Below are 23,482 nucleotides of genomic sequence, written 5' to 3'. Positions count from 1 at the left end.
CCCTTGCATCCCCCTCATCTGAGGCCAGAATGCTTCCCCACAACCTGACATAAACTGCATGGGTTGATGCATGTCTTGCATGAATATTCCCAAAAAGACTTATTTTCTGGTTATCTTGCACAAGTTTCTGTGAGTTTAGTTATTGCCAAAATGGTTTGATTTTATACATAGCAAAATCGACTTCTAACTTGGTTCTCTGAGATTCTCAAACCTGAATTTTATGCTGATATCATTTGTTCCCCCAAATACATGCTCAGGTCTCTGAGTGCATTGTCTTAAGTATGTTTTGTGTTGCTGTAAACAAAATAGCACAGACTGTCTAATTTATATGAATAGATGTTTATTTGGTGCATGGTCTGGAGACTGAGAATTCAAGATTTAGAGGCAGCATCTGATGAGGGCCTTCTTGCTGCATCCTAGGTGACACTTAAGGGTGCGATGTGACAGAAAGCATCACATGGGTGAGAGAGAGCAAAAGAGGGCTAAGCTTACTTTTATAACAACTTCCATTTCAGTGATAACAACATTAATCCATTCATGAAGCAGGAATGACCTAATCACTTCCTAAAGGTCCACTCCTCAACACAGTTGCACTCAGGGGTGATGATTCCCACATGTGATTTTTGGGGGACTTGTTCAAAACATTACAGGCATTCAGAGAACAATATCTGGTACAGAAAGGAGGGAGTTGGGGGGGGGGATGGATAAAAATAACACTTGCTCAAAAACAACAGCAGCCAGAATTAGCTCCAAAGCCATTCAGAATGATTGGCTTGTCCAGATTATAAATTTATAGGATGAACTATGTCATTACAACAACGTTTAAAAATTTGATCCGATTCCTCGCACTCCCGATTGCCATGATATCCTCTTCTATCCCAGCTTTATTTCAGAAAATTATAGTGAAAGTGGAGACTTTTCTGGGAAATAAACCAGCAGTGAGAAAGAGAGACCATTACTACATTCTTTGAGAAATCAGTTTTAAGCATTTTTTTAAAAATCCTCCCTTCTCATGCCAGATTATATGAAGTGCTGAAGAATGGAAGAATGGAAGAATGGAAGGACTTAGCAATCGGAACCTACTGAAGCTGCTGAGATTGATTAACCTTTCTTTGTCCTTACTGAGATAGGACAGACTGAAATTATCCAGTGAATGAAGCATTTTTAGGATTTACAAGGAAAAGTTATCTTAATCAGTTTTTTATCTTTTTTGCGATAACATAATTTTCAGGATACATCATTACGGCAGACTGAATTATAATCTACAAATTAGAATATAATTGTGCAATTTGTGTTTAATTCTCTTGCTCACATTTTATATTAGGCATATTTCTTTGCAGACTTACAGTATTGTGAGTTTTTCATAAACAGCTATTTAAAGCCATTCACATAATCAAAATAATATTTATAGATATTCAGGATATGATTATTCTTAGGAATTGTGGCAAAGCAGAAAATCTTACTGTGTGGTTTGCCACCGCCACCCCCTCCACCCCAAAAATTCAAGTTTTGGTTAAGTTCCCCGAATGAGCGTTGGGCAAATTAGTTTCTTTTGGAATGATCATACAATTGAAAGACTAATTTAAATTAGGAGGGCACGCTGGGCTTGGCAGAGGGCATTGTGAGAAAGCAAAGCATAATTTTCCTCCAAACAAAGACAAGCTTGTTGGAGAGCATGCTTTATTGCCTGGAAATTCTATATATATGCAAAGTTGCTCATCAATTCACTGTTGGGTTTTGTGTGCTTGGTTTCTCCTTTTGTCTGGAAAAAATCAAATGCTGAAAAAAGTAAGCGTAGCTCTGCGTGCTATAGGCACCAAGAAACCTACCCATGCCAATTCTCTTGGTGTGCAGCATTGCTGGTGGTGAGCTGCCTGTGGGAGAGATGGTCTGACTTGGGCTTCATGCCGGTAAAATCAGTATCTATGCTTAATCAGAGCCCACCTGGAATTTCCGGAAAGTGGCATTCCCGCATCTTTTTCTGATCCCTCCCTCTGACAGCCAAGAGGCTGCATTGGGCAAATTAGGTTCACATCCTGAAGTCTACTCAGTGTCTTATCTTTTTTTTTTTTTTTTTTACAGCTTTATTGAGATATAATTCAGATGCCATACCATATGCCCTCTTATGATATATAATTCAATGGCTTATACTAGGTTGTACAGCCATCACCATAGGTTTTAGCACATTTTTATAACCTCCAAATAACACACCCCAGTTAGTGTTCTCCTGAGACCCAGACGTGGGTACATGAATTCAGTGAAATGACGGTGGTCATTCTTCAGGATGGTTTTGAGTGGGAGTTCTCCTCTTTGGAACCACCTTTTACCCCGTGCCATGGCTTCTTGACATGGCCGATACCTTCAGTCCTCAGCACATGTATAATACTTTGTAGTTTGCAAAGTGCTTTCTGACAACTTCCAGGTAAGACCTGGCTGGCAGCATGATAAGTTGGACTGAGAGGTTCCCAGGTGATTTCCTGGAGGAGGAGGGACCATGTTATTTGGCCACATCATCATCATTGTGGCCTGCACACTGCAACCTGATTGTGGCCATGTAGGGTCCTTGTCTTGGGGTAGAAACAGCAGGAGAGCAATGGGTCTGAGCAAAGAAGAAAGATGTAGGTACCAGGGTACATTTCCAGACAGAAGGGTGGGGGATGGGGATCAAACATCAAGGTAGAATATTCTCATAGGAGGAGCAAAAGATCATGGCAAAATCCAGATGGGTGAGGCCCAGCCTGAGGGACAAGGAGCTGAAGCAGGGTCAGGAGAGCCGGGAAGAGTCTGGCCACTGAATCCTGCACCCCATAAAGGCATCCCAGTCATGCACCCACATGCTGCCTCATGCCCCTGGGGCCCATCACCCTCTTCTTTGCCAACTGCATAGCTCTGATGCTTGCTTTTGCTTTTCTTTCCCCTCTACCCACTACCCTCTACCTCCAGCCCCCTCCCTGCTCACTCTGTGGACCCATTTGGACAGGCTGCTCTGGCTGCCATTCTCCCTCCAGATCTAAGTTCCTCCCTTTGGTCAATATCTGATATCCCTAGTGGAGGTAAAGAAAGATTTGGGAAGCCATCCCTGCTCCTCGGGTACAATTAGGCTGGACCAGATCGTGCAGGGGATAAACCAGAATGCCATCATTCTGGAGCCCGGGGATGCACAGAGAAGGCTCAGGCCAGTCCCTCCTGTGCTCTGGAGTCTAGGATCAGGGTGCCCTCCTCGTGGATTGTCCCCACATCTGTCATTTTTCAGTTTCTGTCCGGATTAGCTACATGCCACATTGTACGGGTGGGAAAGTGATTGGCAATAATTCATTCTCCTGGTGAAATTTCTAAGGACTTTCTAATAACTCCTCCTCTACTCCCTGAAGTTTTCTCCTCTCCAGATTGTTCCAAACTTTTTCTGAAAAATATATATCTCACTTCAGTTAGTTGATATTATTTAAAGGCCATATGGGCAAAATATAATTTAAAAAAAATATTTATTTTTTAGGTGTAGTTGGACACAATACCTTTGTCTCATTTATTTATTTATTTATTTGTCTGTTCATTTATTTATTTATTTACTTATTATACTTTTTATTTTATTTATTTTTATGTGGTGCTGAGATTCGAACCCAGGGCCTTGCACGTGCTAGGCAAGTGTTCTACCACTGAGCCACAACCCCAGCCCCAAAATATGATATTTTTAAAACATCAGGAATTTTTAAAAACCTACAATAAAATAAAAATACTCATATATTGTAAATATTGAAAACATGCATTCATGTTTTGTATGGTGGGCTCTGATAATACAGATGGGCACACCTGTATTATATTGTTTAGCTTTTGTGTTAACTGATACAGATAGTTTATGGGTCCAATGTAGCTATTTCAAACTAGGGAATTGACAGTTGAAGTTGAATTGCTAGATTGCAGCCAAATTCTGCTTTTGTATTCCATCAAAGATTATCTGCTCAGGACAGTTAGATCCTTTGACTCTGATGATAACATGGAGACTAGATGTATGGTGTCTTTAGGTCTCAAGATAGTCCAGAGTGGAGAATACAAGGAAGTCAGAGTGTGCTTCCCAGAAAAAGTAATCACAGAAGCAGTAAGGCTGACCCATGAGGGCAGTGGCCAAGGATCAAAAAGATAGTGCCAAAAGAGGTGAAGAAGTTCAGAGTTCATCCAGGACACAATTGAGGCTGAGGGAGCCCTGGGTCTCCTGGGCGGGGCCTGGAGAAAAGGTTGGCTGACAGTAAAAGAACAAAAATATCAGACCAGTGGTGACATTATGGCTTTGCATTATCTGCCAATTGTGGGCAGTATTTTAAGCTGGATCTAGAGGCAGAGGAAAATTGAATAGGAATATCGGAGCCTGGAATTGAGCCATGACCAGGAAGGCAGATGTGGACAGCGTCAGTGTGTTTGGAGTATTCACTGAAAGCTTCACCTCTGGCTGAAGATGTGGCTTAGTGGCAGAAAGCTCCTTCAGGATGCCCAAGGCCCTGGGATCAATCCCCTGTACCACCTGAAAGCAAACAAATAACAACAACAAAAAGAGCTTCAAGTTTGACTCTTTTTTTATTTTTTTTGATTATTTTTAATATTGATATAATTTAAATGTGCACAGCAAAATTGCAGGACTAATACAAAGAACTTCCCTATACTTTTTGACCCAAATTCTACCAATTATTTGCATTTTGCCCCATTTATCTCTCTTCCTGCCACTTATTTTTTTTTCTGAATCATCTGTGAGTACTTTGAGACATTGTACCTCTTTGCCCCTAAATGCTTCAGGGTGTGTTGCCTTAGAACAAAGACATTTTCTTATGTAATCACAGTGCAGTTATCAAAATCAGTAAATCTGATTCTTTTGAACACTAATGATATTCAAACACTATCCATAATGTTTTATAACTCCTGTTCTATTTTGTTAAACTGTCAAAAATTAAAGTTTTCATTTAAACATAATTTGAGCAAGAGAGTATACCCCCTATTTTTTTCTTTAGATATATTAGATGAGAACCCTTTGCCAAGTTTATAAAAAATACAGTTGATAGTCAATGGAGTTATACACCAATTAGAAGAGGCTATCAGATAAAGCAAAGGAATGTTCTGGGTGCTATGTTTGTTTATCTGTTTGTCTTAGAATTAAATTTTTACAGTGTTATTTAATTTTTGAGAATAATACTGAAATCATGCATGAGTCACACATGGGTCTTTTTCACCCACAAGTGTGTTTTGGCACTAATTCTAGAGAAACATACTGGCACGGTCTCTCTTTTTCTCTGTACTTCCTTTAAATTGCAGTTAGTATTCATATTTTTTTTTGTGTGTGTGTATGTGTGTGTGTTTGTGGGGATGAAAGCCCAGGAATGCTCTTTCACTGAGCTACAGTTTTTTAAAAAATATTTTATAAAAATTTGAGACAGAATCTAAGTTGCTTAGGCTGTCCTCTAACTTTCAATTCTTCTGCCTGAGCCTCCCAGCTAGCCAGGATTACAGGCATGCACCATTATGCTCATAGTTTGCATAGATTTTGATAAATTAAATTTAGATGTTTGTTTTAATCAGCATCAACTGACCATCATGCTTTCCCTGTCCCTTGACTGGAAGCAAGATGCTTATTCATAGGGAACAAACAAACATCACAGAAATATTTGACCATGTACATCATATGATTTCAAATAGCATTTTTCATCCTACTTCCAAATCACTACATTTCTGTTTCTAGATTTTCATGCATTTGGCTGACTCTTTCTTCCAAGCATTAGTTTTTAAAATGAAAATGTGCCCTTTGGCAGAATTGGTATAAGAAGAAATGATGATGTAATTAAGTGATTGCCAATTAAATGACTCTAAGATGCAGAGGAAGTCGGATCTAATATTTATGGTGTTCCAGGGCTGTGAGAAACTTTACTTGAGTTATCCCACTGAGTCCTTCCATCAACCATGAGGGGTGCCCCAGTAATACTTTTTGCTTATTCTTAAGGAATCTAAGCCTCCAAGTGGCTAAAACATTCTACCAGTGATTCATTCACTCAAAACTCATTGACAGCCTCCTGGGTTCCAGGCCCTGCGCTAGACTCCCATTCTACACTGAGCGAGAACACAGGGGTGGTCCCTGCCCTTGGTTAGCCTGTGGAGGAGCTGAGGAGAAAGGCATTGAGCCAGCTCAGATACGCTACATAACCACACGTTGCTTGGGCACACTGGTGGTGGAGGCACAGTGCTGAGAAAGATTAGCGCTAGACTTACACAGACTGGGGGTTCAGGGAAGGCCACCCCTAAGTGGTGATAGGTAAACTAAGATAGGGAGAAATTGGCAGGAAGTGCATTCAGGTAACAGGAGGCCTTGGGAGCAAACTCAGTGAATAAAAGAGGTTGGTGTGGCTGGAAAGAAGTGAACACAGGAAGAGTTGAGGCTGGGAGGACAGGCATGGCCAGGTTGTGTGAGGGCTCCCAGGTCCTGTCAGCACCAGCAGCACACATTAGCAGAGCTGGGATCGGAGCTCACTTTTGCCTGGATCTTACAGCTTGATTCCCCCAAGTCTCTCAGCCTTTCCCTCTCTCATGCCCCACTCCCTGGACTCAGGGCACCCTGACATTCTCATCCACGCTGTGGCCAAAGCATCACTTTTATTATTGGCATCTCCTCGTGTTCCCGCTGGAAGAAAAAGTGGGGCCTCATCTTTTATTTAATGATATAGAGAAATGTTAGAAAGCACAGGGCCTGGGGAAGGCCTATAAGAAAGTACCCTACAATGAAAAACAGTTCAGGTGCTCTCAAGTGAAGAGATGATTGAAACTGTGGTGTGCTCAAAGGACTCAAGGGGTTCCATGTTCCACAAATCCCAGGAGCTTCCAAAACCACACAGCTAGAACTGTGATTCCCTGATAAATGCAGTAAGGATGTATTGGAATATGAGGATATACAGGGATGTTTTAAGATTGTTTGTGGGAACTTGGAACAGAAATGATAGAAATGATGCTCATGAGAGGAATGAAGAAAAAAGGCACAACCAGCGTGGGTGGGCAGGACGGCTGCCCAAGTTCCAAGTGCATCAACGTAGAAAGCCTCTAAAGGGGAAGAATGATTGAAGGTGAGAAGGGGCGGGGCTGGAGGGTAACCGACAGATCCAAGTCACTACATGCTAATGACTGGTGGGGATGAATATGGCAAAAACTGACACCACCATACTGATACCACGTGCCCCCTGGGGGCTTCAGGGTAGGATAGAAGTTAAGGAAGTAGGACAAATGAGTGATACTTGAGCACTTCTAGAGAAACTGGATCAGAAAATGCCTGAGGAATGCAGAGTGCCTGTGCCCCACTGGTTAAAGGTTTTAAGGAGATAGGCCAGAAAGTAATGGGCTGTCTCCAAAATGGGGAGTTCAGGCATCTATCTGAGCTAGTGAAATCTTCCAGCTTCTGAATCTCCTGTACTCAGCCCTTGCCTCCCCTACTGACTGCCTTTGAGCAAGGCATTGTATAGCAAGAAACAAAGTGCTGGTGGTTTTCTCTAATGGGACAACAGTGGGCTATTATGGTCTTTGAAGTTATCCTTATTGCAGGTTAAAAGTGATCAATGTATCCTAATTCTGTATTATCAACACATAAGCACATTTTGGGGATTTTCATCTTTTAATGATTTATATTGTTGATGTTACTATTAATTTTATAAGAGTTGGACTTCATATATTAATTTAAATTCTGAATAACAATACATAATATCCATCACCTTTTGAGGACTGCTATGGTTTAGTATTAGGTGTCTCCAAAAGCTCATGTGTGAGACAATGCAAGAAAGTCTGGGCTAGGGTTATAGCTCAATGGTAGAGCTCTTGCCTCGCACCCATGAGACCCTGGGTTCGGTCCTCAGCACCACGTAAAAATATATGAATAAAATAAAGGTATTGTGTCCAACTACAACTAAAAAATAAATATTTTTTTAAAAAAAGAAAGTCTAGAGGAGAAATGGTTGGGTTATAGAGCCTTAGCCCAATCAGTGAGTTAACGGCCCCCCCACCATGGGATTAGTTGAGTGTTAACTGAATGGGTAGGGTGTGGCTGGTGGATGGTCCATGGCTGTGTGCCTTTGGGGTATATATTCTGTATCTAGGGACTGGAGTCTCTCCTCCCTCCTCCTCCTCCTCCTCCTCCTCCTCCTCCTCCTCCTCCTCCTCCTCCTCCTCCTTCTTTTCTCTCTCTCTCTCTCTCTCTCTCTCTCTCTCTCTCTCTCTCCTTCCTGCTCAGTTGAGCTACTTCCCAGCACCACATTTTTCTGCCATGATGCTCTGCCTCACTTTGAGCCCCAAGGAATGGAGCCTGGTCTATGGATTGAGACTTCTAAAACCATGGGCCCCAAAATAAACTTTTCTTCCAAAATTGTTATGATCAGGTCTTTTAGTCACAGCAGCAAAGAAGATAACTAAAATAAGTACTAATGTGATTACATAAAATGTCAATCAACTGTTCTCTGTAAACAAGAAGGCAACAGCTAATTTTTTCACCATTATAGCCCCATTTGTATGTTAGATGGACTTCAATAGGTTCAGACTTAATGTGTGACAAGAGGTGTTAGGATTTACTTTGCAACAACAGTTCCAGAGCACATTATTTTATGACTTTCAATTAAGTAGCATTGACCTACTGTGTGTGCATCTTGCTCTCAATTTGTGTTTCCCTAAGAGAAGCTCATGGTTAATTAATTACTTGAATATACCAAGTGTGCGCTAACTTAAATTACACTTATCCCAGGGAGCCCCCTGAAGTCTCCAAACCATTTAGTCATTCTAGAGGTACAGATGTGTTGCATGTGCTTTAGCAAGAAATCAGAGACTTTCATGCCGTGGACAGTAAGTGGAGTTTGTTTTGCTTCTGCTTTTAGGAACGTGTCCTTATCTCTCTCCACCTCCTATACCATGTGTCTCTCTCTTTCCTCTGCACCCCTTTCTTTGTCCCTTTGGGAGGCTGTGTCCAGGCCTGCCCTCCCCTCAGCACCCAATGACTTCCTTGGTTTCCCATCAAAACCATTCTCCATGGAGTTGCCAGAATACGCTTTTAAAAACACTCATCTGCTCTCATCCTGTCTCCATTTGAAATTCTTCTCATTACACTAGGACATGGGCCAGAGTCCTTACCATGACCAGTACAACTCTACCCGTCCTGGCCCCACATGCTCAGGTCTCAACACCATCCTCATCCCTCTTGTCCCTACTTGCCACCTTACTGGCCTTCTTTGTCCCTTTTCATCTCCCCTGTCCTCTCTGTATCTGGAGGCTCTTTTCTACCTTCTCCTTGCCCCTAGCCCTTTTTCCCAAGCAAATCTGAGCCCGTGGCCTCAGATTCAATATCATTTTCCCAACTCCCAAATCTGAACTGGCACCACCCACCACCACCTGGCTGTGTTTCGAGCAGGTCCTCTGTTTTTCCCTTCTAGCACTGAAACAGTTGATTTGTGTGATCACTTGTGAATGGCTGTCCTGCTAGAGCACAAGGCTTGAGAGAGCTCCAGTGGCCTCCCTCATCAGGGCTGAGGAGACATACAGAGAGCATTTGCAGAGTGACTACATGAACATGCATTTATTCTCCTGTCCCTTTGGGTTACCTGTCCACTCTGATGGCGTGAGACCTGGCTATGCTCTTTTCCCTCACAGGGCATCACTTTCCCTTCACTTGGGAGTACTTGAGGTCCCCCACCCAGTCGGTCAGTCTTGGGCCCCCAGTAGGAGGCGGCATTTCAAAGGGCAGGTTGGTCTCCGACTTTGTTGGCTTTCTTGTGGCCCCATCCTACTTGGGCATTAGTCTGGGCTTCTTAAGGGATTCAGCCTTGGAGAACTTGTTCCATCAGAGCCATTGTCATGACGATTGCACCGCAGACTGCGGTCCTCAGCAGCCTGCCACCAATTAAAGATGGCTATGAGTTGGCAAGTATGATTTTGCCTCCATTTGAAAATTCCTACAATAGGACTAAACGATGTCACTAAATATCATTGTCAAAGAGTCAATGGAGGTTCTTTGTGCCCTATTCTGCCAGTGCTGTAGAAATCAAGAAACAAGGAGACAGAGAAACTTGATATAGGAAGTCACTTCAGTCCAGCACGATGTGCTGTGGGAAAAGCAGTGTGTGTGTGTGTGTGTGTGTGTGTGTGTGTGTGTGGCTTTAAGTTGGTAAACAGAAAATTTCTGCCTGCAGGTTTCCATTTTTATCTGCTCTGCTCTCTGCCTTCCTTTCTACTATTGATATGTTGAAGAATATTCTAGCTCTCTGAGGCTTTAGAGCAAAATGCCACATCCATTTGCACATCATACAGAGATTGTGAAGAACCTCTTGCCAAGAAACAGAAAAAGTGTGTGGGAGGTGCTAAACATCACATCACTCTTCCAAGCTACCTGACTCTGTATTCCTGATGCTTTCAGAGAAAGTACAGATGAATTGATCTTCACCTTTACCTTTTATGAGCTCGGCTTTAATATGTTGGGAGAACCTAGTAAAACACAGTGAATGGGACATTAACATGAGGCATGTCCCCACACCCAGAACTGTCTCTGCTAACTGTTCCAGTCCTGGATGCTGCCCACACATGCTCTCATGTGTTTATCCCCAGTCCAAACACACACCCCTTGACCTCCACCCATCAGGTGGAACAATGCCTGTTGGTTGACTTCTTATTTTTAATGCTTTTCTAGTTCTTTTCTAGCTATCCTAGCTTAGGGGTTTCAGATACAGCCTGATGACTGTCCAGGGGGTCCGGAGGACAGGCAAGGGGACAGTGACTGGGGAGGCAGTGGCCAAAGCTCAGGTGTATGCCTGGCTGCCACTGGCAGGTAGGAATGTGATAGCAGTCTCTTGCTGCACTGGCCTGCTGCAGGGTGACTTGGATGGGCCTCCTTGACATTGGGCAACAACTTGGAGAACACCCAGAAAAGGTAGCAGAGCTCTCTGACCCCTAAGGTAAAAAGCCTTGCCCCACCAGCACCCTGTCTTCTCCTGTCTTAGAGAGCTCAGCTTGGGTTCAAGCGGCTGGCCAGCCTTTTTTATTCACTAAGTGCTGTGCTTTGCCACTGTGACCTACCTCTTAAAGAGCTATGTGACTCAGGCGTCCTGTCTCCTTCCCCAGCAGGGGCCACACAACTTTTGAAATGCTCCAGTTCCTGGGCTACACCTGGGCCATAGGGGGCTTGTGTGCATATTAGGAAAAAGGTGCCCCCTGCTCTGGGTGGGAGCAGCCTGGGCCAGGGCTCAGGGATTATGGGGCAGAGCTGGGGTTTAGCCCCAGCACCCAACTCAGTCCCACAGCCACTCAGTCAGCCTTCCCAGACAGAGCTCCTCGGTAGCCTTGAAGCAGGCAGTTAATTGGCTGAGATAAACCAGATTTTAACTTTTCTAAGAGTGTCACCACCTTTGGTCTCTTCTTAAAAACATTAGCGTCACCAGTGACACATCTACAGCTCAGTTTGGGGACAGTCATATGACCTCACTAGTCTGAGGACTTTACTCTCTTTCTACCCCATTCCCCCACTTCTCACATTCTTCCCCCTCCCCTCTATTCTTTGACTTGAAAACTGGCCGGTTGTAATTTACAGATTAATCTGGCGACCAGTCCTGCTGGCCACAGGCTCTGCTCCTGTTGATATTTCTGGGCTGTCTCTCTAGTTCTCTTCCTCTCCACATCACTCTGCAATTTGCTGCTTCTTCCATGAACAGTTCACCATGTGGATACAAAGTAGGTCTCATGTTACAAAATTATTTAAGAAGGTCTATTATTTAAGTTCTGATTTTCCCATAGTCCCTTTTAACAGAGCAATAGGAATGTTGTGGGTCTCCATATTGGGTTTATCCACAGCCTTGGCATTGTGAAGTTATACTGTGGAAAATGTCCTTTCCCAAAGCTGAAGACTGTCTGGTTGGGAAATATCAACTATACTGTGAATAGCCTGATTAATCATTGGTCTATCGTTACGATTACCAGTATTACTATTATTATCCACTAATTGTAATTATGGGTCTAATATGTGATGGGTTTGTTTCTCATCCTGATAAGGGACTTGGAAGATGGGTACTTCTATCCCAGGATCCTTATCTAGGAGATTGAGGTAGGTTTTCAGACAGCATGTGACAGTATGAGAAGAAGGGCCACAGGCTTGTGTGATTCCAACATCGGCATGCTTTCTATAACATCAGAGGTCCTTGGTTTTTTCCACTGAAGTTCCTGAATGCAGAGGAAATCAATACCTAATGCCTGAGGTCTAGATCCTTTGTAGCTAGAAGTAGCCAGCAGCCAGTTCAGAATTTCTTTGATGTCTCATGCTTTAATCTTTAAAAATTATGCAAATTTAGCTTTCTACTTCATGATATAAAAGTATAAACTAATCCTTTAAACTACTTGACATAGAATAGAATTTCAACTCCAGGAAGAGCTCCTGTTTGTCCTTCTCTCCTTCCCTCCTGTCCTGCTGGGTGCCACATGGTGGGGCCCTGCATGTCCCCGCTACAGAAGGTCAGCCTTGCACCATGGTACATCTTGGTTAAAGTCTTAGTACCAATTTGTTGACAAACTGTCTCTTGCCAAACCACCACCATAGAAGTCTTCTTAATAAAGAAAAGCCCCTAGCACTTCCAAGACAATCCCAAATTAGTCTTTGTTGATTCTTTTTTTAAAAATTTTTTTAATTGTAGATGGACACAATACCTTTATTTGGCTTATTTTTATGTGGTGCTGGAATCAAACCCAGTGCCTCACATATACTTAGCAAGCTCTCTACCACAACCCTGAGACACAACCCTGGCCCTCTTTGTTGATTCTTCATGGAAATCTTTGAGTGATATCCATTGGCTAGAAGTTCAGAGATTATTTAATCCTGTGGTTTATAAAATTTTGTTCTGTAGGATTCAATGTTGTTTTTTTAAGTGCAATCGCTCTTGGAATTCTGATTTATAAAACAGAAAAAAGTGAAGACAGTCTAGTTTCCATGAGAGCTGAAGGCCATGTTTGCATGCTGTGCACCTGCCCCAGGATCCTTCAGGTCTGCAGAACAATGTTTAGACACCCTCCATCTAATTCAGAGCACTCAATTTTCTGATGCAAAGACTGAAACCAGAGAGCTTAAAGGACTTGCCTGCAGTGACCCAGCTGCTTAGTGACCAGCTAGGAGGATCTCAGTCTAAGACCCGAGCTTGAAAGTTCTTCCAGGACCCCAGATGGCCTTTTTGGCTTTCTTGTCATTAAATAACTGATTTCTTAACTGCCTTTCCTAACTCCAGAGGACTGGGAAGTGGAGTTCTCCAGCCAGGGGCATCTCACAGTCCATGTCAGCTTCTGCATTAGAGTGGTCTCACCATTAAGGGGGAGACTGACACCTTGGGCCTCAGAGATAGAACCAAATCCAGACTAGTGGTCTTCTGTGCCCCACCCCCACCCCCATTCTGGGCTCTGCAGGAGCTTCTCCAGCCATGAACAGGGTACCTCTGTAGCAAAGCCCAGGCCATCCCACGTGTCACACATGAGACACTAAGGGACACAGTGCGGGAGTCCGGGGGTAACCCCAGAGTGCAGCACTTCCTTCTCCCCTACAGAGCACTGACTCTGAGTTCTACTCTTCTTCAGCCAACTCTTGATTTGTCTCTGCTGACTTCATACTTGAGTGAACAGTACAGTTCTTCCCCAAGTGCATATGGCCACTTGAAAAATGACCCAGCAAGGCCACATCACCTACCAAGGTGTTAAGAGTGTATTTGGATCCAGGGAAAGTATTTGCAGGTGGACATCAACCAGGATCCCAAAGAAGACATTGACAAAGGAGGGCTCAGTCAGGACACCTCAGCCTCGGCAGCGAGGTGTGCAAGTGTGCAGAGCTGACCTTGAGTAACCACCATTAGGGCGACTGGGTCACCCCTCAAAGACTGTTGACCTCAGTGAACTCCAACTCGTGCTGACTTCCCTCCCACTTACACCTGGGGACATTCCATTGCTGTCACCGTCCCTTGCTGCCCACTGCCGCACAGGCTTTGACGAGTGGTACTGCATGCCTCTGCTGGCTGCCCTGGTGCCCCAGCCCTGCCAGGCAGATGTGGGTGATCCCATGGCCTGTGTCCACTCAGCTTACGGCCCAGGTTTGTTCCCCAAAGTTGTACCCTGTCCCTTGTCTATTCCAGGCCACACAAATATAGCATCATATGGTTTAGCATTGGTCCCTGTACAAACCTAGAATCCCTATGTCGCTTTCATCTCTGGTAACCTCTAGGCAATCCCTTCATTAAATTCTGCACATACAAGCAGTGTTACACACCACTTAGAGGACCAGTGACTCTACAGCCCCCTGGGAAGGGGGGCTCATCATATTCCAAGGTAACTTCTAGCCAGTCTATTCATTGTTGAAGCCCGAGCTGCAAATTGGACAACTTTAATCTCTACAATAGAGTCCTGTTATTTTTTATCTGTTGGTATTTAACAAACCACACCAAGTCGAGTGGTTTAGAACAGCCACAATTTCATTACCCGTGTAGGTTCTCTGAGTCAGTGCTAAAAGGGCACTGAGGGATGACTCCTCTCTGCTCCACCCTGCCCTGGTCATAGCTGGGAAGACTTGAATGACTGAAGTTGGTTCAAGTCCCTTGGGGCTAGAATCAAATTCAGAGACCCCAGAGGCTGAGATCAGTTGGGCTGCTGACCAGAGCACCTCTAGGTGGCCTCTCCATCTAGTTTAGACTTCTCCCAAGTCGAAGGAGAGGGGAACTAGATGCTTCCTTTTGATGAAAGAAATAGAGATTTGCCTTTCGAGAAAGCATGTGGGATGATAGAGTGTTGTCGTCTTTAGGAAACATTGTGCCCCAGTCTACTGTCTGGCCGTGTTTGACACCACTAACTCACAGCACAAGATCTGAGTCAGGTCTAGACGAGGATGAGTCTTCTCAGAAGCTCTCTCTCTAGTACAGCTCCCTGAATATGCTTCTCAATTTACACCTGTGAATGAGAGACACATTACGTCCCTAACAACACCCAACAAATAATAGGTATAGGGGATAGAGAGCTGCGGTAGACCTTTCTATTAGAAAAGGAAGGTGTGTTGGTCATCTTTTTGTCACTGTGGCCAAAAGTCCTGGCTGAAAGGAACAGCTTAGAGAAGGAAAAGTTTATTTTGGCTCCAGGTTTCAGAGACTCAGTCCATGGTTGGCAGACTCAGTAGTTCTGGGCCCAAGGTGAGACAGAACATCTTCGTGGAAGGGCATGGTAAAGCCATTCAGTTCATGACAACCAGGAAGCAGAGAGAGCTTGAGTACAAGGAAGCAGGGGTAATATAACCCTGCAGCCACGCCTCACCTGCCCACAGTTACTACCCACTAATCCATTCACCTCATTAATCCATCAAATGGATTAATCCACTGATTAGAGCACTGCCCTCATAATCTAACCACTTCACCTCTGAATGCTCCTACATTGTCTCACACATGAACTTTTGGGAGACTTCTCATATAGCCTAAACCATAGCAGATGGAATGAGGTTCATAGAACAGTCACCAGTTTATAGCGATTTTGAAATATAGCTGGGAAAATGGCATCAGTTCCTTGATGAGAGTCCAGTTCTGCTTCCCGGGAATTTTTCTGTGGCTCCTGGTTTTGCCTTCTGGGCTTCTAATTTTTCCCTCTTAGTCATCTTCCCTTTACATAAAAAGCAGTCTGTGCTGCAGCTGTGTAGTTTTGTTAGCGTGATTTCCACTCGCATTTCAGGAGTCTTTTTGTCACGTAGTGTACCTTTCAGTCCAAGAGGGTGTAATTTCTGGAAAATCTTAGTGGGTTTCTTATGTATCAATTTATACTTCACTTTGTTAGACAAGAGCCATCCCCACATCTATCTTTGCATAAGCCTTTCTCTACTGTGAACCCTTTTTGAGGTTCTTGTGACACAACATCTGTGAAGCCCACCTTAAACCTTCTGAAGTCTTCAGTAGTCACACTCTGGGCCTCTTCACTCTGAGGCTTTGTTTCCTGCCAGCGTCCTATATTTGATCTTTGTCACGAGGCCCTTTCTTACTCTGAAAATCTTTTGCTGAGAGATCGGGGATAAGACATAGCTTCATTTATTTTTTTTTTAACTTTGCAGGTCTTGGATCCTAATTTATATTTACTCTAACTCTGATTGCAAACTAAATGACTCCTTTGTCAGCTTCTCTTTATCTGTACCCTAAAATAGGAAACTAAAAGAATTGACACTTGGCTTCTTCCAAGAAATCTCCTTAGCCTGTCCCATCTGTTCATTAGGTACTTTTCCCATTCCGCTTTCCTTGAGCATCAGTCTTGCTAAACTTTCCACCCCAACATAACAAGGGTCAGTGTCCTTCATCTACCATAGTATGTCCCCTGCTTTCCTTTCATCCCCCATACACAGCCCTCCAGTCCCATCAGGGTTTCTCCCACCTTCCAATCCCAAAATTAATGCCACATGTTTTAGGTTTTGTTGTAACACTACCTTACTTTCAGATACCAAACTGTATTCTAGGTATCTATTGCTGTATAACCATTATACCAAACTTATGGCATCTGTCAACAACCATTTTATTATGTCTACAGATTCTTTGGTTCAGGGTCAGGAATTTGAACACAATACATTGGGAATGACTTCTCTTTGCTCCAGGTGGTCTGGAAGTTCAGTTGGGAATGCTTGAACAACCAAGGTGATTTGGATGTCTGCAGGTGACTTAAGTGGCTGGGGACTGGAATTGCCTGGAAGCTTCTTCAATCAAATGCTGACTGTTGGGTTGGGTGACTCAAAGGCCAGGGTCAACTGGGGTGATGGACCACAGCATTCATAGATGGCCTTTTATTTTTCGAATTTCTTCCTTCTTTTTAAATGTTTTTGGTTTTGATTGTTTGTGTTTTTTTCTTTTCTTTCTTTTTTGCTTGTTTTCTTGTTGTTTTAGTAGCAGAAACTTTTATTCAAATGATAATATAGAAGTTCAGTAATAAATAAATACGGGAGAAGAGTTAACTGTTCTGGAATCCCAGAGGTAACAATGCCCATGGTACAAAAGTCAGAAGTTCTCAAGAATGTATAATGAGAACTAAGTTTCTCTCCCACTTGACTGTTATCCACACAGAGATCTTTTTTTTAGAAAATACTTTTTTAGTTGTAGATGGACACAATATCTTTGTTTATTTATTTTTATGTAATGCTGAGGATCGAACCCAGGGCCTCACCCCTTGCAAGGCAAGCACTCTTCCACTGAGCTACAACCTCAGCTCCCACCCAGAGATCTTATTCAAAGGAAGTCTTTGTCACTTCTTTTTTGTATATTTGTCCAGAGATATCCTATGCATTTGCATATTTTATGAATAGTCATACACATAAAAACATCTATTCTTTTGTACCCATAAAATTATAGCATATTATATACACCATGATGCAGTCTCTTTTTTCCTTTAATTTGCAAACATACTGTGGAGATCATTTCTATCCATATAGGTGGGCTTGATTTGTTCTTTTTCATGACTGTGTACTTCTCCAACACTATTGGCTTAACAAGAAATAACCTGTCATCATCTACATAGCAGGGAATAAACCAATATCCTCTTATCAACATTTGGGTTATTTCTTGTCTACTGTTCACTGTTACAAACAGGTACATGTATTTGCATATGTTTCAAGTTCTTCTGGAAGCTATATCTGCCCTAAGGAATATTTCTTGCTTAAATAAAATATGCATTTTAAAATTTGATAATGCTTCACATTGCCTTCTACCAGGCTTGATCATTTTACATACATATAAACAATATATGAGAGACTTATTTTTTCCACTCTCATCAGGAGCATGTTAACAAGCTTTTTGCAGCGTTGCCAAGTGTAACAGGTAAGAACATGATATAGCACTGTAGTTTTATGTGACCTGCTGTGAGTGAGGCTCAGCTTCCTTTAACATGGTATTTTCTTGTGTAGAATGCTTTGGAACATGAAATGCTGCCTAGTGATCAAGCAATATACAAATAATGTAGGAATCACATTTATATATATATATATATATGTTTTATTCTAGTTAACTGTTTCCATCCTGATTCATATACAGTACTCTTCCAGGTGCTTTGTAAGAAATCAATTTCCAACTTCAATGGATATTTATTTAAAAGTGATTTTAGGGGCTGGGGATGTGGCTCAAGCAGTAGCACTCTCGCCTGGCATGCGTGCGGCCCAGGTTCGATCCTCAGCACCACATACAAAGATGTGTGTCTGCTGAAAACTAAAAAATAAATAAAATATTAAAATTCTCTCTCTCTCACTCTCTCTTAAAAAAAAAAGAAGAGATGCTCTAAATGAAATTCCAAAAATTAGAAATTTCATTAGGATAAGAGTGATCTCATTTAAAAAAAATAAATAAAAGTGATTTTAAAAGGTTGACTTTTTATTTGCAAGTCCAAGTGTTTTAACCCTCTTTCTGTAGCCTCCTCTATATCAAAAGATGTTATACAATGTCATCAATGTAAACTACTTTACAAGTGCAATTCAGCAATGATATTTATGAAACAATTAGAAATTTGAACATCAGCTGGATATTTTTAGCTGTGATAATATTGTGATTTTGATTGGAAAAAAAAAGAGTCATTTTCTTTTAGAGATTCCTGCTGAAATAGTTATGGATTAAATGATATGATAACTAGAAAATTTGCTTCAAAATAATTTGGGTAGATGTGTAGATGAAATAACACTGAGTATGTGTTCATAATTATTGAATATGTGGTATTCTATTTCTAGGTATATTTGAAAATTTCTAGAAAAATTTTAGAAATCCAACAGCTCCCCCCATCCATGGTTTCACTCTCCATGGCTTTAGTTACCCAAGGTTGCCTGTGATCCAGAGTTCTGCACAGTAGAATAGATATTTTGAGAGAGAGTACATTCATCTAACTTTGATTACAGCATCTTATTATAAGTATTAAATATTTTATTAGTTGTTATTAATCTCTTACCATGTCTAATTTATGAATCAAACTTTATCACAGGTGTGTGTGGATAGGAACAAAAATAGTTCATGTAGTTTTCAGTACTATCCATGGTTTTAGGTATCCACTGTTGGTCTTGGAATGGGTCCCCCTCAGATAAGGAGAAATTACCATAATATAATTACAAGACAAGGTGCCCTGTGCAGTAGAAAACAGACACTTCACAGGTGACTATGACATAGCAAAGGACTATGCCTATTTATTTTCAGCACTGAGCTGGGGCCTGAGACACCACCCTCACATAGCAGCATACACATGCTCTGAAATCCAGCCTGCTGACTCCTCTGTGAAGGACTGCTGTCTTTTCTGCTGCCACTAGCGGCTGCCCTGGTGATGTGCTTGAGAGAAAAACAGAACAGGTGCTATGGGGTTCATTCATTCCAGGATCAGGAAGGTACTTCCAGGAAGCTCAGTGGAATTGACATTGAGGTGCCTGAGACAACGAACACCATCCTGTCCAAGACAACATGTCTAAGCAAAGTGAAATGGCCCCGTTGATTAATATGAGTTATTTCTTTTAGGAGCCTGTTAGGGACTTGCCGACAGCCAGGATATAACTCTAAAGGTTACAAGGGATCACAGAACCTTCAAACATAATCAGTCCTTATCTCCTGTCTCTGAGTTTATATTATTTAGAGCCCAGAATAATTGGATGCCTAGGAATGTGCTTCATGAAAGCCCCCCATGAAGAAGAAGGGTATAAGGTGTCATAAGAAAAACGAGAATCAGCAGAGCATGGTGGTGCATGCCTGTAATCCAAGTGGTTCAGGAGGCTGAGGCAGGAAGATCGAGAGTTCAAAGCCGGCCTTAGCAAAAGTGAGGTGCTAAGCAACACAGTGAGACCCTGTCTCTAAATAAAATACAAAATAGGGCTGGTCATGTGGCTCCGTGGCTGAGTGCCCTTGAGTTCAATCCCAGTACGAGAATCAAAATTGAGGGGTAATCAAAGGAAATGGCAGGAATGCAAGGTGATATATTGGCCCTGTGAGTTTGTGTGACTTGTTAACTTAGAAGCACAGAAAATTATGATTTTAATGTTTGTGTGCAGGTGTTAGGATGGTTGCTTCCGAATGAGAAAAAAAGATTAAAAAAAAAAAAAACTTAGTTGCATCTTGACTAGAAGGCTCTTTTGAGAAAGCATCAATGTTACATTACATATGCCATTCAAATCTACCAAATGGGCCAGATGGTGGCCCAAATACTGGCGTATCCAGCATGTCACCAGCTTCCCATTGCTATAGATGAAGTCTTTTCTGCTGACGTTTGTGTAACCCACGAGCCCCTTACAGGGCATTGATTCTTTTGATGCTGTTGAACATTTATGTGTCACTGTAATTATAAACCATAAATATACATGACACCCTGTGCTAGAATTGCCCAGCTTTCATTCTGAAAGAGAGGAGGCTGCATTTACTACCTGCAAAGGGAGGAAAGATGGTGGACATTCATCTTCCATTCTTCGTAAATGTCACTACTCATCTCTCGTGGGATACTTAAGGGTTACTTTGCACGCACCAAACCTCATCTCTCCCGAACAACACAGACTCCCAGGGCTAATGTATATTGCCAAGCAGCCCCTGGATCAGAGACTGCCTGGCCCAAAAGCCAGGGGAGTATAATTCAGGAGAATCCAAATGGCTCTAAATTAAGCCAACCTATTTTATTTGACAACATACCAAAAATTCTTTGGAGGTCACAGAGCAGGCAGGTGTACAGTATAAAAGGAAGTAGGTAAAAGGAAGGGAATGAGCTTCTTTCAAAAAGACAGTTTTTCAAGAGATGCATTTCTTTTTGCTTTGAAAGATTCTGATTCAGTGCCATTCACCTATTAAGAAGGAAGCACAGTTATTTGTATCTGCATCTATAAAAACTGAGTGCTGTTTCTCTCTAGCAAAAGCTGAGCATGTGTTTGCAGGGCGGGGAGGAGGGTAGGAAGCCCACACCATTCAGATGCACAAACAGGCTGAGATGGACCCCTCACCTGGGCAGGGGGCACATTCAGTCCTATCCAGGAAGACCCAGGTAGAATCCAACATCTTTACTTTAGACCAGAGGCCCCAGGGAGCACGTTTCACGGCTTTACAAACATAAGGCTTAGATGCTTCCTGACACTCAACGTTTCTGCTTTGTAGCATGTAAATAAATGAATGCTCCAAGTGAGTAAATATCTGTGTACTGAGTTTACAATCTTGTCTTTCAGAAATATCGACAGTATATGGCAGGACTTCTGGCTCCTCCTTATGGTGTTATGGAAACGGGCTCTAACAATGACAGTAAGTCAAAAATGTGACATTTTGTATCTAAAAATTTGTCGTGTGGTACGTGTTTACATGTGAGCAACAACAAAAATGTCCTACACCAGCTTGACAGAAAATTTCCAGACTTTTATGTGGATAAATAGACCTGCCAGCTCACACTCGAGATATTTGAAAATGGTTAATGTAAGATTATTTTGTGGTCTTGGCTAATGGAGGGAAGCGTGCTCCGGTGCCAGCTGAGGCATAGACATGCTTAGAGGTACTTTCTCAAATCATTTTCATCTGATAGTGAAATGCAAGGTTATTTCTCTGCTCTTTCAAAGATGGGATTCATGAAAAGCACTTGTCTCTGTGACATCTTCCTTATTTTGACTCTGTTGATCACGCAGAGAAGCAGTGTGACTCATCTCTTATTCTTGTTAAATCACGGCCTCTTCAGATGCCAGCCCTTGGTAGACACTGGGTGCTCCTCCAAGCACCACGAGTATGACCACGGAAAGTGATGGGCAGGTTAACTGTGGTGCTCGTTTCTCCAAGTCTATGCATGGCCAAGTGGCATGGTCTATACGTGAAGTGCAGATGGCTAAAAACTGTCAGGCCTTTTGCAAGAGACTAGTTTCTGGCTGATGGTAAAAGAAAGGAAGTTTTTCTGTGTGATTCTCTTTTCTGGCAGGTGTCCATAGACTCCAAGAAATCCCCTGTCCCCTCAGTCTGTGTGTCTTCATGTATGTCGGAAGCCTCTGTGTAGTTCTGTTACTGCTGTCACTAGGAGTCTCTCCATGTACCTGTGTGTCTCCTTAGGCTGTGTGTGTGTGTGTGTGTGTGTGTGTGTGTGTGTAACAAGGCACCAAGTACTAGAGTATTTGAACTGTGGTACTTTGACCACCAGACACAGTGATGAGTGTGCAGTGGTTCCAATCCAAGCGATTTAGGAGCATGGAATCGCCCTCATACCCTCTTGCTGGTCCTTGAATTTCTGCCCTCACTCCTTTGTCACTCTCTGCAGGGACCCTCTTCCCTCTTGACTGGAGGCATCTTTGGGGAGCTGCTTTACCTTCCCCCTCTTGTTTCCTCCTCTGGGTGAGCTCTCTGATTCTCTCCCTCCATCAGGGGGATGGCAGGCAGGGTGGGGCAGGTCTTTCTTTCCTTTCCTCCCGTGCTGGTTTTTCTCTGTCCTGGCTGAGCTGAGGATAACTGGCTCAAGAGGAGTGCTTGGCATGAAATTCCAGCAGTGCCTCCTCCTAGCGGTGTGACCTGGACTAGACACTCAGATCCTCTGTGCCTTGGTTTCTTCACAGGATGGTCGTGAGAATCAAATGAATGAAAATGTGTCAAGTGTGTGGAAGGGTGCCAGGCCTCGGATGAGCATCCACATGGTGGCAGCTAGTACCTCTTCCCCTTGTCACTCGATGACCCTCAGACTTTGGCTTCTGCCCGATCCTCTTGAATGCACTACTCCAGAGTTAGCAGTGACCAACTCATAAAAGATCCAGTTGCCCCCACTCCCCAATCCTACCGACTTCAGTGGCTCTCCCCTCCATTCTCCCTGAGCTCCTTGGGCTCCTCTGCAACGTCCTGGTTTCCTCATCTGTCTCTTACATTTTTGCCTCTTTCACAGTTACTTCTTCCCCTTCTCCCAAAGTTTAGCTATTACCCAAGAGTCTGGCCTTGGCTGCTTTTTTCTTTGTTTTCTCCTCAGCCATCCTGTCTTCCCTGTGACCGGTACAGACTTCCTCAACCAGCATCTCCATTTCCCCCAAGACTGGGAGGCCTAACTTTCCAGGAACCACAGCTTCCCTTTCTACCTGTATGTCCTGCTGGCCTCTTAACCTCAAAAAATGTGGATTAGGGAACACAGACTGATTTCCATAAGATCATCCTTCTCCCCAAAGCCCACCACCAGTCCTTTCTCTGTGCTCCTCCCAGTCCAAGCTCTGACCCTCAGCCATTTGGGTTCCTGCTTTCTCTCCCCACCCACGGAGGCCACGCGGTATCCCCCTTTGCCCCTTCCTCTGCAGTCTTCATGCCCTTGACTTTCTTTTCCCCCTGCAGCCACCTGGCTGAGGCCTTGTCACTCTTAACTCAAGAGCAGAAATGAGCTGACTGGCTCTCGGTATCTTACCCTTGGTTTACCTTCTACCTGATTTCCATAAATTTTTTTTTTTTTACTTTTTATTATGAAAAATTTCAAACATAGAAAGTAAAAAGAATAATATAGTTAACACCCTTATTTTCATCACTTTGAT

General features: G+C 42.9%; 1 protein-coding gene across 5 annotated transcripts in view; it reads left to right on the top strand.

Moving 5' to 3' along the window:
- The window catches only part of Rapgef4 (Rap guanine nucleotide exchange factor 4), a 221,420-nt gene that overhangs the window by 64,717 nt on the left and 133,221 nt on the right, over positions 1-23,482 (top strand). For all 5 annotated transcript variants that reach the window (XM_027946021.2, XM_071619070.1, XM_071619068.1 and 2 more), the window contains exon 2: positions 21,179-21,251. In XM_027946021.2, coding sequence (XP_027801822.1) covers positions 21,179-21,251 — 73 coding nt within the window. The remainder of the gene's footprint in view (positions 1-21,178; positions 21,252-23,482) is intronic.

The sequence above is a fragment of the Marmota flaviventris genome, chromosome 11 (assembly GCF_047511675.1).
Source record: "Marmota flaviventris isolate mMarFla1 chromosome 11, mMarFla1.hap1, whole genome shotgun sequence".
NCBI classification, from domain to species: Eukaryota; Metazoa; Chordata; class Mammalia; order Rodentia; family Sciuridae; genus Marmota; species Marmota flaviventris.
This window is presented reverse-complemented; position numbering and strand designations above follow the sequence as displayed.